Here is a 13063-nt window from a genome sequence, read left to right as displayed (position 1 = left end):
TCCCTGCTGCTAGTTCTGTCCCGAACAGATGGGGTACCTGACCCTACTCTACCCACTCACAAATGTGGGAGCCAGGGCATTAAATAGGCTCTGCCTTACACAAGATGGCTGCTTGAGTCACATGGGGTGGCAACATCCAATTGTATAGCTTCCCTAGTGACCCAGGAAACCATAGAGGAACCAAGTTCCACTTGACTGCAATGCCGCTGGAGACAAGCGCCACCTGCAGAGGAGAAACTATGCTGCACCTGCCTACGTGTTGCTTTCTGAGCAGACTACCGTGGATGATTTCTCTTCAATAAACCAGCATTTGGTGGTGTACACAGCAGGTAGGTATGTTTTTATCCTCCTCTCTTTGCCCGCAGAGCTTTAAAGACAGTTTTATGTTGAGGACAGAGTTGCTTTAAACAGAGTTTAGACTAAGCAACTGTTAGAATCTTCATGTTTATTATACTAAGGCCTGGTGATTGGGTTTTACAATTACTTGTATCTCACAAAAGTGAGTACACCCCTTCTATCTTTTCATGTGACAACACTGAAGAAATGACACTTGTCTACAATGTAAAGTAGTGAGTGTACAGCTTGTATAACAGTGTAAATTTCCTGTCCCCTCAAAATAACTCAACACACAGCCATTAATGTCTAAACCACTGGCAACAAAAGTCAGTACACCCCTAAGTGAAAAGCTTCTTTAGTAAGGCAGTGGTGGTGTTGGAGGTGTGTTTGGGGTTGATATCATGTTGGAATACTGCCCTGCGGCCCAGTCTCTGAAGGGAGGGGATCATGCTCTGCTTCAGTATGTCACAGTACATGTTGGCATTCATGGTCCCCTCAATGATCTGTAGCCCCCCAGTGCCGGCAGCACTCATGCAGCCCCAGACCATGACACCCCCACCACCATGCTTGACTGTAGACAAGACACACTTGTCTTTGTCCTCCTCACCTGGTTGCCCCCACACACGCTTGTCACCATCTGACCCAAATATGTTTATCTTGGTCTCATCAGATCACAGGACATGGTTCCAGTAATCCATCTCCTTAGTCTGTTAGTCTTCAGAAAACTGTTTGTGGTCTTTCTTGTGCATCATCTTTAGAAGAGGCTTCCTTCTGGGACAACAGCCATGCAGACCAATTTGATGCAGTGTGTGGCGTATGGTCTGAGCACTGACAGGCTGACCCCCCACCCCTACAACCTCTGCAGCAATGCTGGCAGCACTCATATGTCTATTTCCCAAAGACAACCTCTGGATATGACGCTGAGCACGTGACCTCAACTTCTTTGGTGGACCATGGCGAGGCCTGTTCTGAGTGGAACCTGTCCTGTTATACCGCTGTATGGTCTTGGCCACTGTGCTGCAGCTCAGTTTCAGGGTCTTGGCAATCTTCTTATAGCCTAGGCCATCTTTATGTAGAGGTAGAGCAACAATTCTTTTTTTCAGATCCTCAGAGAGTGCTTTACCATGAGGTGCCATGTTGTACTTCCAGTGACTAGTATGAAAGAGTGAGAGCGATAACACCAAATTTAACACACCTGCTCCCCATTCACACCTGAGACCTTGTAACACTAATGAGTCACATGACACCGGGGAGGGAAAATGGCTAATTGGGCCCAATTTGGACATTTTCTCTTGGGGGTGTACTCACTTTTGTTGCCATCAGTTTTGACATTAATGGCTGTGTGTTGAGTTATTTTGAGGGGACAGGAAATTGACACTGTTATACAAGCTGTACACTCACTACTTTACATTGTAGACAAGTGTCATTTCTTCAGTGTTGTCACATGAAAAGATAGAAGAAAAGATTTACAAAAATGTGAGGGGTGTACTTACTTTTTGAGATACTGTGTGTATTATGGAAAATATTCATCAACTGTACACCCCACTGTCCTTGTTTTTAGGCAGAAACCTGGACATTTTTCTAAAGTAGAAAAAAGGAATGAATGTGATATTGTTCCATTAGTGTCACTCTGTGTCGAGTCATATCTGCTCCCTATGGAGGAGACATTTTGATCATCAGATAGATAACTCTCCCAATCAATGAGGTATTTAATCGCATATCTGTAGCACTAACCCTGTAGGGTTTGCAGATGACAGGGTTCCCCACTCCTGCCCAGCCAGGCAACAAGTAACTTCTACACTTTCTCCAGACACAAGAAACAGTCTTTGAGCTTTGCTTTGATGTTTTATTAGGGGGTAGGGATGAGCCGAACACCCCCAGGTTCGGTTCGTACCAGAACCTTCGAATGGACCGAAAATTCGCATGAACTTTAGAACCCTATTAAAGTCTATGGGACTCGAACGTTCGAGCAACACCCACTTTAACTCCTGCAGATGCCTGTATTAGAGAACACCAGCAATAAAGGGTAGATACAAGTGTATACTGTGCTGTGCTGGAGGCACACAACACCCACTAACTCCTGCAGATGGCTGTATTAGAGAACACCAGCAATAAAGGGTAGACACAGGTGTATACTGTGCTGGAGGCACACAACACCCATATTAACTCCTGCAGATGCCTGTATTAGAGAACTCCAGCAATAAAGGGTAGATACAGGTGTATACTGCGCTGGAGGCACACAACACCCACTAACTCCTGCAGATGGCTGTATTAGAGAACACCAGCAATAAAGGGTAGATACAGGTGTATACTGTGCTGGAGGCACACAACACCCACTAACTCCTGCAGATGCCTGAGAAAAGAACACACTCTCCCTGCCTATCTTGCTCTTTCCCTGCACGCCGGAACACACTACACAAGACCGCCGCACTGGCAGCCTTATGGGGCGTGTACTAAACCCCCTGAGCTATAATTGGCCACAGGCATCCTGCCTGTGGCCAATTATAGCTCTCCTCGCTGCCGGCGCTGTGATTGGCCAAACATGCGGGGTCACATGCTTGAGCCAGCAATGCACTGCGATGGCGTAGTGCATTGTGGGCCATTCGTGCCACACGAATTTGGTGAGAACGGTCCACAAAGTTCTAAATTTGCCGAACAGATGAACGGCCGATGTTCAAGTCAAACACGAGCTCATCCCTTTTAGGGGGTAATACATTGGATGGTGAATAGGAATTATGGGATGCCCAACTTGATAGCAACAAAACCAGGGACAACTTCTTCCCTATGTACAACTCTGATTGATTCTACTCCTTTACTCTCTACAACGCTAAGTGATTCCTCTCAGCTAACAGCCTCTGTTAGAAAAGCAAAAGCCCCTTAAAGACTAGGAACTCTCAGTCCCTTTAGAAAGTAGCACAAGATGTTGTAAACTACATCCTGGAGTCCCTCCAACTCCCTTGTACACACTGATCCCAGTTCTACCAACTGCAGGAAATGCTAGCCCACCTGGTTGCGTCTCCACCACCCCACCTGGCTGCTTATTAACCAGTCTACCCAACTGACTGCTCCAGAGATCTCCCAGGGCAGGGTTAAAAAAAAGATTTCAGCACACCGCTATCTTCCAGAGAGACCTGCTACATGTGGTAGTCTCTCCCTTTGTTAGTCCTTGAACCGTGCTGTAGCTCTCACACTGTCCTCCTTGCTCCAACTGCCTCAGGGAAGACCCCTTCCAAGCTTCTCCTGTTGTCAGGATCCTCCCAGTCCAGCATTTAGCCCCGGCCCGAGGCAGAGCACCACCCCCCCCCACCCATACTAGGGGGTGCGTCTCAAGGGCCATTGACAGTTCCCTCAGCACTCCATCTTCCAACCGACTCCCCTGCCAGCATGTCTCTATCATATTTAAGGGTTGGCTTAGCTCCATGCCAGTCCCACTGTCCGGGGATTGGCTAAACTCCCTTAAGTATGCAGAACAACTCTCCTAACCTCCACCCTCCAGTTTCCAGAACATTCTCCAAGAGTTGTCTGTATGAGTCACCCAGCCCTGACCGAAAGTAAACCCATTAAAGGAGAAGTCCAGCCTGAGCTCGTTTGGCTGGACTTCTACTAACGTCACCAATATCAGTCCATGCGCCGCGTCATCACAACTTTGGGAGTCTGGATTCGCCAGGTGCCTGGACTGATGCCGGTCTCAAGTGAGACTGCTGCTCCCCGCCCGTCCACAGCTCAGCGACCCAGCGAGCATGGAGGAGCAGAGCGGAGAGCTGTGACTGACAGTCAGCAACTCTCCGCTCAGGGAACTGTGAGAACGAGCCATCGGCGATGTTCTCAGTGAAGAGGTGGCAGGGGACAGATGCAGCATCGGACCGATGCTACATCCACCTGGATAAGTATGAATAGGCAAAAAAATGGATTCCCATTCTTCTCCTTTAACCACTTCCTGCCCGGCCTATAGCAGAATGACAGCCGGGTGGTGGTTCAGTTATCCTGACTGGGTGTCATATGACATCGAGCAGGATAACTGCCTAGAGCGCACCGCTACACCGATCTCGGAAAAGAGCCTCTGATGGAGGCTCTTTACCACATGATCAGCTGTGTCCGATCACGGCTGATCACAGTGTAAACAGGAAGAGCCGGTTATCAGCTTTTCTTCACTCGCGTCTGACAGACACAAGTAGAGGAGAGTCTATCGGCGGCTCTCCTGACAGGGGGGGGTCTGCGCTTAATGTTTATCAGCGCATCCCCCCTCGGATGCCCACACTGGACCACCAAGGATGCCGCCAAGACCACCAGGGATAACATCCACACATGGATGAGCAGATATGCCCCCCATGGCCACCAGGGATGCCAGTCAGTGCCCTAAAAGATACCAACCAGTGCCCAAAAATGGTGCCAGTCAGTGTCTACTGTGAATGCCTGACAGATGTCTTCATGTCAGTGATGCCCAGCAGTGCCACCTATCAGTGCTCACCCATGCCACCTACCAGTGCCACCCATAAGTAATCATCAGTGCAGCCTTTCAGTGCCCACCAGTGCCACCTATGAGTGTTCATCAGTTCTGCCTATGAGTGTCCATCAGTGCTGCCTAAGAGTGTCCATCAGTGCTGCATATCAGGGCCACCTATCAGTGCCCATCAGTGCCCATCATCGGTGCCACCTCATCGGTGCCACCTTATCAGTGCCCATCAGAGCAGCCTCATCAGTGCCCATCAGTGAAGGAGAAAACTTACTTATTTACAAAATTTTATAACAGAAACAAAGAAAAAAATATTTTTTTCGAAATGTTTGGTCTTTGTTTTATTTGTTGCGCAAAAAATCAAATACAACAGTGATCAAATACCACCAAAAGAAAACGCTATTTGTGGGATCGAAATGATTAAAAATGTTGTTTGGGTACAGAGTAGCATGACCGCGCAATTGTCATTCAAAGTGTGAGAGCGCTGAAAGCTGAAAATTGGCCTGGGCAGGAAGGGGGTGTAAGTGCCCCCCGGTATTGAAGTGGTTTAAGCACGGGGCAGAGATACATTTTGCTGCACTCACACTAGAGTGCGCCACATATAGATTTTGTAATATAAGTTACAAAAAACGAATGTAAAGACTGTTAGTAAGTGTTTATAACTTGTAGAAAAAGATATGAAGATATGAGTATACTGTATGAAGATATTTTTTATTCTTTTCCTGCATGTGTGGAATTATTACACTCTCCAGAGAATCAGAGTCTTGCTTTGTGGAATTAAAAAAAAAAAGTTATGATTTTCTGGACATTGTGTATAACCACTTGCTGTCCGTGCTATAGCCGAAATACGGCTACAGCGCCGACTTTATTTGCCGGGAGGGCGTCCCTGGACGTCCTCCCGCGCTCGAGCGGTCTGTGCGCCCCCTGCAGGGCGCGCGCGGTGCGCTCTGTGATCAGCGAGTCTATGAGACTCATCTGATCACAGATCGGAGTAAAGAGTCAATCCCGACCCCTTACCACGTGATCAGCTGTCAGCCAATGACAGCTGATCATGTGATGTAAAGAAAGCCGGTAATCGGCTATTTTTCAAAAAGCCATTCACCGGCGGCTGCAAGAGGGACATAGGTCCCGATCATGAAGGCACCTACCAGTGCCCACCAGCGCCACCAACCAGTGCCCACCAGTGCCACCTACCAGTGCCCACAGTACCACCCATCAGTGCCCACAGTGTCACCTCACAATGCCACCTATCAGTGCCCTCAGTGCCTATTCACAGTACCATCTATCAGTGCCCTCAGTGCCACCTCACAGTGCCACCTATCAGAGCCTACAGTGCCGCCTATCAGTGCCCACAGTGTCGCCTATAAATTAATCAGTGCGTCATTACCAGTGCTGCCTATCAATACCACCTACTAATGCCACCTACCAGTGCCCATCAGTGCCACCTACCAGTGCCCATCAGTGCCACCTATCATTGCCCATCAGTGCCCATAAGTGCCACCTGTCAGTGCCACCCATCAATGCCACCTATCAGTGCCACTCATCAGTGTCACCCATCAGTGTCACCCATCAGTGCCATCTTATCTGTGCCTATCAGTGTCGCCTTATCTGTGCTCATCAGTGCAGCCTCATCAGCGAATATCAATGAAAGAGAAAAATTACCCGTTTGCAAAATTTTATAAAAAAACGATGAAACATGTTTGTTTTTGTTTTGTTTTGTTTAGCAAAAAATAAAAACCCAAATGGTGATTAAATACCACCAAAAGAAAGCTCTATGTGTGTGAAAAAAATGATAAAAATGTCATTTGAGTAGAGTGTTGTATGACCGCGCAATTGTCATTCAAAGTGTGACAGCGCTGAAAATTGGTCTGTGTAGGAGGGGGGTTTAAGTGCCTGGTTAGCAAGTTGGATAATAAAGGTTGTTATTAAAAATACTAATTAAAAAACAAAACAAAATGAATACCAAAAACGAATGGAAAAATTTATGAAAAAAAAGAAAAACACCATTTCAAAATTTTGTGCGAAAATACTTCTCCAGACCAGGAATAACGGGCATTCTGTTTTACTGGAGAGTGTGTGGATATATTATATTATATCTTGTAATGATCACTTACCTGTGTGTACTGATACAGGTTGAGTAACTGGGCCATGGCATGAGATGCACAGAACGTGGTGTCACCGATAAATCCGGCCACTTCCCCGTGTCCTCTACAGGAATAGTTGGGAGCCTCCATCTTTTCTCCAGACAATATCTGCAGGGCATATCCCAAGGTTTTTTTTGGATCTCCACAAGTACTAAATATACGATAACCCAGAGTAACGTTGGGCAGAAGATTTGGGTTCTTGTTAATCTCATTGACAGCAAAGATCAGCGCCAAGATGCCTCTGTATTCCTCAAGGTTTACACTGCAAGACATCAAGAACTTTTCAAAGGCCCTCAAATGCTTTTGTTTTTTTCCTGGAAGAAGGAATGGCTGTAGCACATACTCTACTGTATATGGCTAGAAGTTTGTGGATACTTGACCATGACCCTTATATGAGCTTGTTTGATATTTCATTCCAAGATCATGGGTAAGAATGTGAGTTGGCCGCCTATATGGACAACAACGTGTGGAAGGCTTTACCATCACACTTTTATAAACTTGTTGGGCATCTTATCCCTAAACATAATATGAATGTGGCCCTTATACCATCTTCTACTGTTCTAGGAAGGTCTTCCACAATATTTTAGAGTGTGTTTTGTGGGAATTTGTGAATATTTAACCAAAAACAGCCTTTATGAGGACAGGTACAGGTTTTGGAAAGGAAAGCCCAGCTCACATTTGAGGTGGTCCTCATGGTTGGCTTTGTGCGCGAGGGCACAGTTACATTTGGGCAGAAAAAGGCCTCCTCTAAAGTATGAATGAATGGTGTCTTGTTTCAATGGGAAGGAAAGTGCCCCAAGAGCCGGATAAAGGCAAGAAAAAGGCTGCATCCAGCTCCCGGGCCACAGTTTGGAGATCACTGTCCTAAAGGATGGACAGTACTTCACTCAAGCACCTGAACTCAATCATTTGGAGGTGTGTTCCACAAACTTTTTGATATTATAGTAGGACTGATGGTCAGGCATCCACAAACCTTTCATGACATAGAGGGTCATTTACTAAGATGAATGCGCTGCGCCGGTTCATACCTTAATTGGTGCGCCAGATAAATCATTAATTGAGCTTGTAAACCGGCGCACTCATATGCGCAACAGCAATAATAATATGCCATTGATAATAGCGCACGCCGTATCATTAAGGGTCCATTCACACAGGGGCAACACGACTTCCAGCGTGACTTTAGGAGGCAACTTGGACACGACTTGAGTATGAATCACAGCGCGACTTGGGGCGACTTCAACAGGACTTGGGGCGACTTACAACACGACTTTAAGTTGCCCCCAGGCCAGACGACTTTCATTTTGAATAAAAAAACAGCATGAGTTCCCCTCCAAGAGCATACCAGGCCCTTTGGTCTGGTATGGATTTTAAGGGGAACCCCACGCCAAAATTGAAAAAAATATGGCGTGGGGTTCCCCCTCAAAATCCATACCAGACCCTTATCCGAGCACGCAACCTGGTAGGTTGCAGGAGAAGAGGGGGGGACGAGAGAGCACCCGCCCTGGACCATACCAGGCCATATGCCCTCAACATTGGGAGGGTGCTTTGGGGGTAGCCCCCCAAAGCACCATGTCCCCATGTTGGTGGGGACAAGGGCCTCATCCCCACAACCCTTGCACAGCAATAAAAGCTTGACACAAGCCTTCCCAGCTTTATCAAGGCTCATTCAATGTAAGCCCTTGTACACACGGTCGGACATTCCGGCAACCAAATCCGACGGATTTTTTTGTCCGACGGATTTTGTCCGAAACTGTTGCATACACACGGTTGGACAAAGTTGTCGGAAAATCCGATTGTACATAACGTGATGACGTTATTTCGTTAGGACGGGACTACGTTCAGGCTAGTAGCCAATAGCTTTGGTCTAGGAATTTGATCTGAGCATGCGTGGCACTTTGTGCGTCGGAGTAGGCTACACATGATCGGAGTATGTCCGATCGGAGCATTTTGTCGGTAAAAATGTTACCGGCAAGTTGGAAAAGTTGGTCCGTCGGATATTCGGACGGAAACAGTCCGATGGAGACCACACACAGTCGGAATATCCGACAAAACGGTCCGATCGGACACATTCCGTCGGAATCTCTGACCGTGTGTACAAGGGCTAAGGCCTAGAATGTTGACATTGCTTGTGTCCCTGAAGAAGTAGGACTGAAGGGTTTTACAATGCTTTGCCCCACACCGGTCCATGTTCTTGTAGCTGGCCAACAGCAGCCTCCTTTCTTGGAAAGGAACCTTGACTTTAACACATCGTAGAACTCTGTTACTTACACAAAAATAATAGGAAAAAAAATTAAAAATAACTTACAATGAACATATGGAAGAATATATAGGTCTACCAATCCTGTTATATCTGAATCTGTCAGTTATGGAGTGAGCAGAGATCAATCCTCCAATAATGACGTCTCCTTCTTGGTAATATTCATACTCAAACTCAGGCTTTAGGGCTTCCAGTCTACAACGAGAGGCTGAGCTTCGGGGGGATCACCGTTCCATAATACGTGGCAGAGAGGAGAAAAGACAGTAAATAACATTATAATCAAAGAAAAATTCCTGCTCTTATCCCACCTTTAATCTAATAACCAAAATCTGTGTGGCCAAATTATAAAGTAATGCCGCGTACACACGACCGGACTTTTCGACGGACTAGGTCTTCCCGATGGACTTTTGGGGGAGATCCGACGGACTTTCCGAACAAACAGACTTGGCCACACACGAACTGACTAAGTCTGTTCGAAAGTCTGTTCATTTGAACGTGATGACCTCCTCTCATGCTCGCCTTTAAGACTTCTCCAGAGCCTCTCCCATCCTCTGGAACTCCCTGCCCCAGTCTGTCTGATCAGCCCCCTACCCTGTCCACCTTTAGGAGTTCCCTGAAAACTCATTTATTCAGGGACGCCAATCCCCACCCACATAACTGTCCCCAAGCCACCCCCCCATCAAATCATTCTCTGCAGCTATTACCTTTTGTACCACCATGTAAGCTCTATGAGCCGGGCCCTCCTATACCTTTTGTATTGTACTGTAATTGTGTTGTCCCCCCCTATACATTGTAAAGCGCTGCGTAAACTGTTGGCGCTATATAAATCGTGAATAATAATAATAATAATAATGACGTAAGACGGGACTAAACGAGGAAGTTCAATAGCCAGTAGCCATAATAATGACGTAAGACGGGACTAAACGAGGAAGTTCAATAGCCAGTAGCCAATAGCTGTCCTTGCGTCGTATTTGGCCCGTCGGACCAGCACACAGACCAACGGTTTTCCCGATTTTTAGTCAGTCGGATAGATTTGAAACATGTTCTATTTCTAGGTCCGTCTGATTTTTTTTTTTCCCCGAAAAAAAAAAACGGACTAGCCCACACACGACTGATCCCGTCAGCCCCTGTACACACGGGTCGGAGATTTCCACAACCAAATCCGTCGGATTTTGCCCGTCGGATCTTGTCCGAAACTGTTGCATACACACGGTCGGACAAAGTTCGATCTTTCAGAACGTGATGACGTAATTTCGTTACGATGGGACTACATTCAGGCTAGTAGCCAATAGCTTTGATGTAGGAATTTGATCTGAGCATGCGTGGCACTTGGTCCGATCAAAATTCTCTACACATGATCGGATTAGATCCGACCGGCCCAGTTGGTCGGGAAATATTTCCAACATGTTGGAAAATTGGGTCCGACGGAGAATCGGACGGAATCAGTCCGATGCATACCACACACAGTCGGATTATCCGACAACACGGTCCGATAGGACACATTCCGACGGATTCTCCGACCGTGTGTACAAGGCTTCAGACTTAGTCTGCAGGGAAAGTTCCGGTCGTGTGTACGCGGCACAAGTGTCATCAAAGACCGTGAGAGCCGCAACTAGGTGAGTCCGAACACTGGGCCAATACAGATAATTCAAAAATAAATGAGTAGCGCTTCTCAAAAATAATAAAATATGTCAATTGCTACAAAAAACACAAATCAATTCTCTCGTGAGAGAAAAAAACTCTAAAATAGTGCTCAAGATCCATAAAGAATACTAAAACAAACAAACACATAATATAGTCCATAAACCAATCAGATTATCAGAGACAATTTCATCCCCAACCAACGATGCAATGCAATAGTGCGTGTCCAAGTGCTTAATCAGGGTCCCAAACGACCGATACGTTAAAAAGTGCTTTCCACACATTATTATTATTATTATTATTATTATTATTATTATTATTAATGATTTATATAGCGCCAACAGTTTACATGGACCACACCTCTTACCAGAAGATTATGATCTCAAACTATAGAGATCTCACTCGCTATATTGTCAAAAGTATTGGGACTCCTGCCTTTACAGGGATATCACTCAATATTGAACCTTACAAACCAAGACTGGGATGTCATTAAAGTTCATGTGCGTGTAAAGGCCGGTGTCCCAATACTTTTGACAATGCAGTGTACGTATCCAAAGGATGCAGCAGGAGGGAGATACGTCTCGATACGCTCTTAGTGGGGTATACAAAATCTGAACAAAACTCTGGATAGCCGCACTCCGGATTGAGTAAAAAGTAAAGTGCCTTTATTTCTTCAAATGCAAAAACTCCATATAGAACAAAACATCACAGCAAAAGGAAACAAAAAATTAGAACAAGAATGCTGACGCGTTTCACGCTATAAACAGCGCTTACTCATAGCTCTTAGTGGCATGGAAATCTGAGGGTGTCAGGAATAGGGATGAGCCCCCCCCCCTGTTCGGTTCGCACCAGAAAATGCGAACAGGAAAAAAATTTGTTCGAACACCTTTAAAGTCTATGGGACTCGAACATGAATAATCAAAAGTGCTCATTTTAAAGGCTTATATGCATGGTATTGTCATAAAAAGTGTTTGGGGACCCGGGTCCTGCCCCAGGGGGCATGTATCAACAGCTTTTTTTTTTTTAAATGGGGGTATTTATTATAGCAAAAAGTACTAAATATTGTGTTATTTTCAAAATTGTCGCTCTTTTTTTGTTTATAGCGCAAAAAAATTAAAACCGCAGAGGTGATCAAATACCACCAAAAGAAAGCTCTATTTGTGGGGGAAAAAAAGGGACGTCAGTTTTGTTTGGATGCAACTTCATACGACCGCGTAAATGTCAGTTAAAACGACGCAGTGCCGAATCGCAAAAAATGGCCCCGGTCTTTCAGCAGCCAAATCTTCCGGGGCTGAAGTGGTTAATTATGTTACTAATTGTGCTGATTTATGTAATTCATTTAGTTTGGTTTTGGAATTTGTTTTGTTTCATTTAATTTTCGTTAAAATTCATTTTGTTTTTGTTAAAATTAGTTTTGTTTATTAATTCTCTAACGAATTCCAACATTTTGACCTCCTGCTAGACTCCAGGATTTCTCCAGAGCTTCTCCCATCCTTTGGAACTCCCTACCCCCAATCTGTTCTACTATCCCCTAATCTGTCCATCTTTAGATGATCCCTGAAAACCCTTCTCTTTAAAGAAGCCTATCCTGCTTCTAACTAATACACTGTTTTACCTCCTCCATCAGCTCATCCCCCCCACAGCTATTACCCTTTGTGTCAATTGACCCTCCCCTTTTAGATTGTAAGCTCTATAACGAGCCAGGGCCCTCTGATTCCTCTTGTACCAAATTGTAATGTAACTGTAATGCCTGCCTTTATTTTGTTAAGCGCTGCGCAAACTGTTGGCGCTATATAAATCCTGTATAATAATAATAATTTTCAGAATGATTAAAATTCAGATCCGTTGAAAAACGATCGACCGATTTGAATTCCGTGTGAAGAACAGCTGGTTGTCAAGCAGCGGGCTGGGAAGCCGGCCGCCGCGTCCTTAACAACCGATGACTCATTATCTGATTATTATTATTATTACTATTATTATTATTTTTATTTATTATTTATTTATTTTATTTATTATTTATTTTATTATTATTATTATTATTATTATTATTATTATTACTATTATTATTATTTTTATGTATTATTTATTTATTTTATTTATTATTATTACTATTATTTTTATTTATTATTTATTTTATAATTATTATTATTATTATTATTATTATTATTATTATTATTATTATTATTATTATTATTATTATTTATTTATTATTTATTTTATTTTATTATTATT

The 13063-nt window shown here is 44.7% G+C and overlaps 1 protein-coding gene across 1 annotated transcript in view; it reads right to left on the bottom strand.

The window, feature by feature from the left end:
- The window catches only part of LOC143975829 (vomeronasal type-2 receptor 26-like), a 60734-nt gene that overhangs the window by 36355 nt on the left and 11316 nt on the right, over positions 1 to 13063 (bottom strand). The window contains exons 3-4 of the mRNA XM_077478394.1: positions 9239 to 9403; positions 6904 to 7195 (exon numbers count right to left, since the gene is read on the bottom strand). Of these exons, the coding sequence (XP_077334520.1) occupies positions 6904 to 7195; positions 9239 to 9403 (457 nt within the window). The remainder of the gene's footprint in view (positions 1 to 6903; positions 7196 to 9238; positions 9404 to 13063) is intronic.

The sequence above is a fragment of the Lithobates pipiens genome, unplaced genomic scaffold (assembly GCF_037356315.1).
Source record: "Lithobates pipiens isolate NorthernLeopardFrog02 unplaced genomic scaffold, aLitPip1_a1.2 Scaffold_13, whole genome shotgun sequence".
NCBI lineage: Eukaryota > Metazoa > Chordata > Amphibia > Anura > Ranidae > Lithobates > Lithobates pipiens.
The sequence above is the reverse complement of the archived record's forward strand: the minus strand, read 5'-3'. Positions and strand labels throughout refer to the sequence as shown.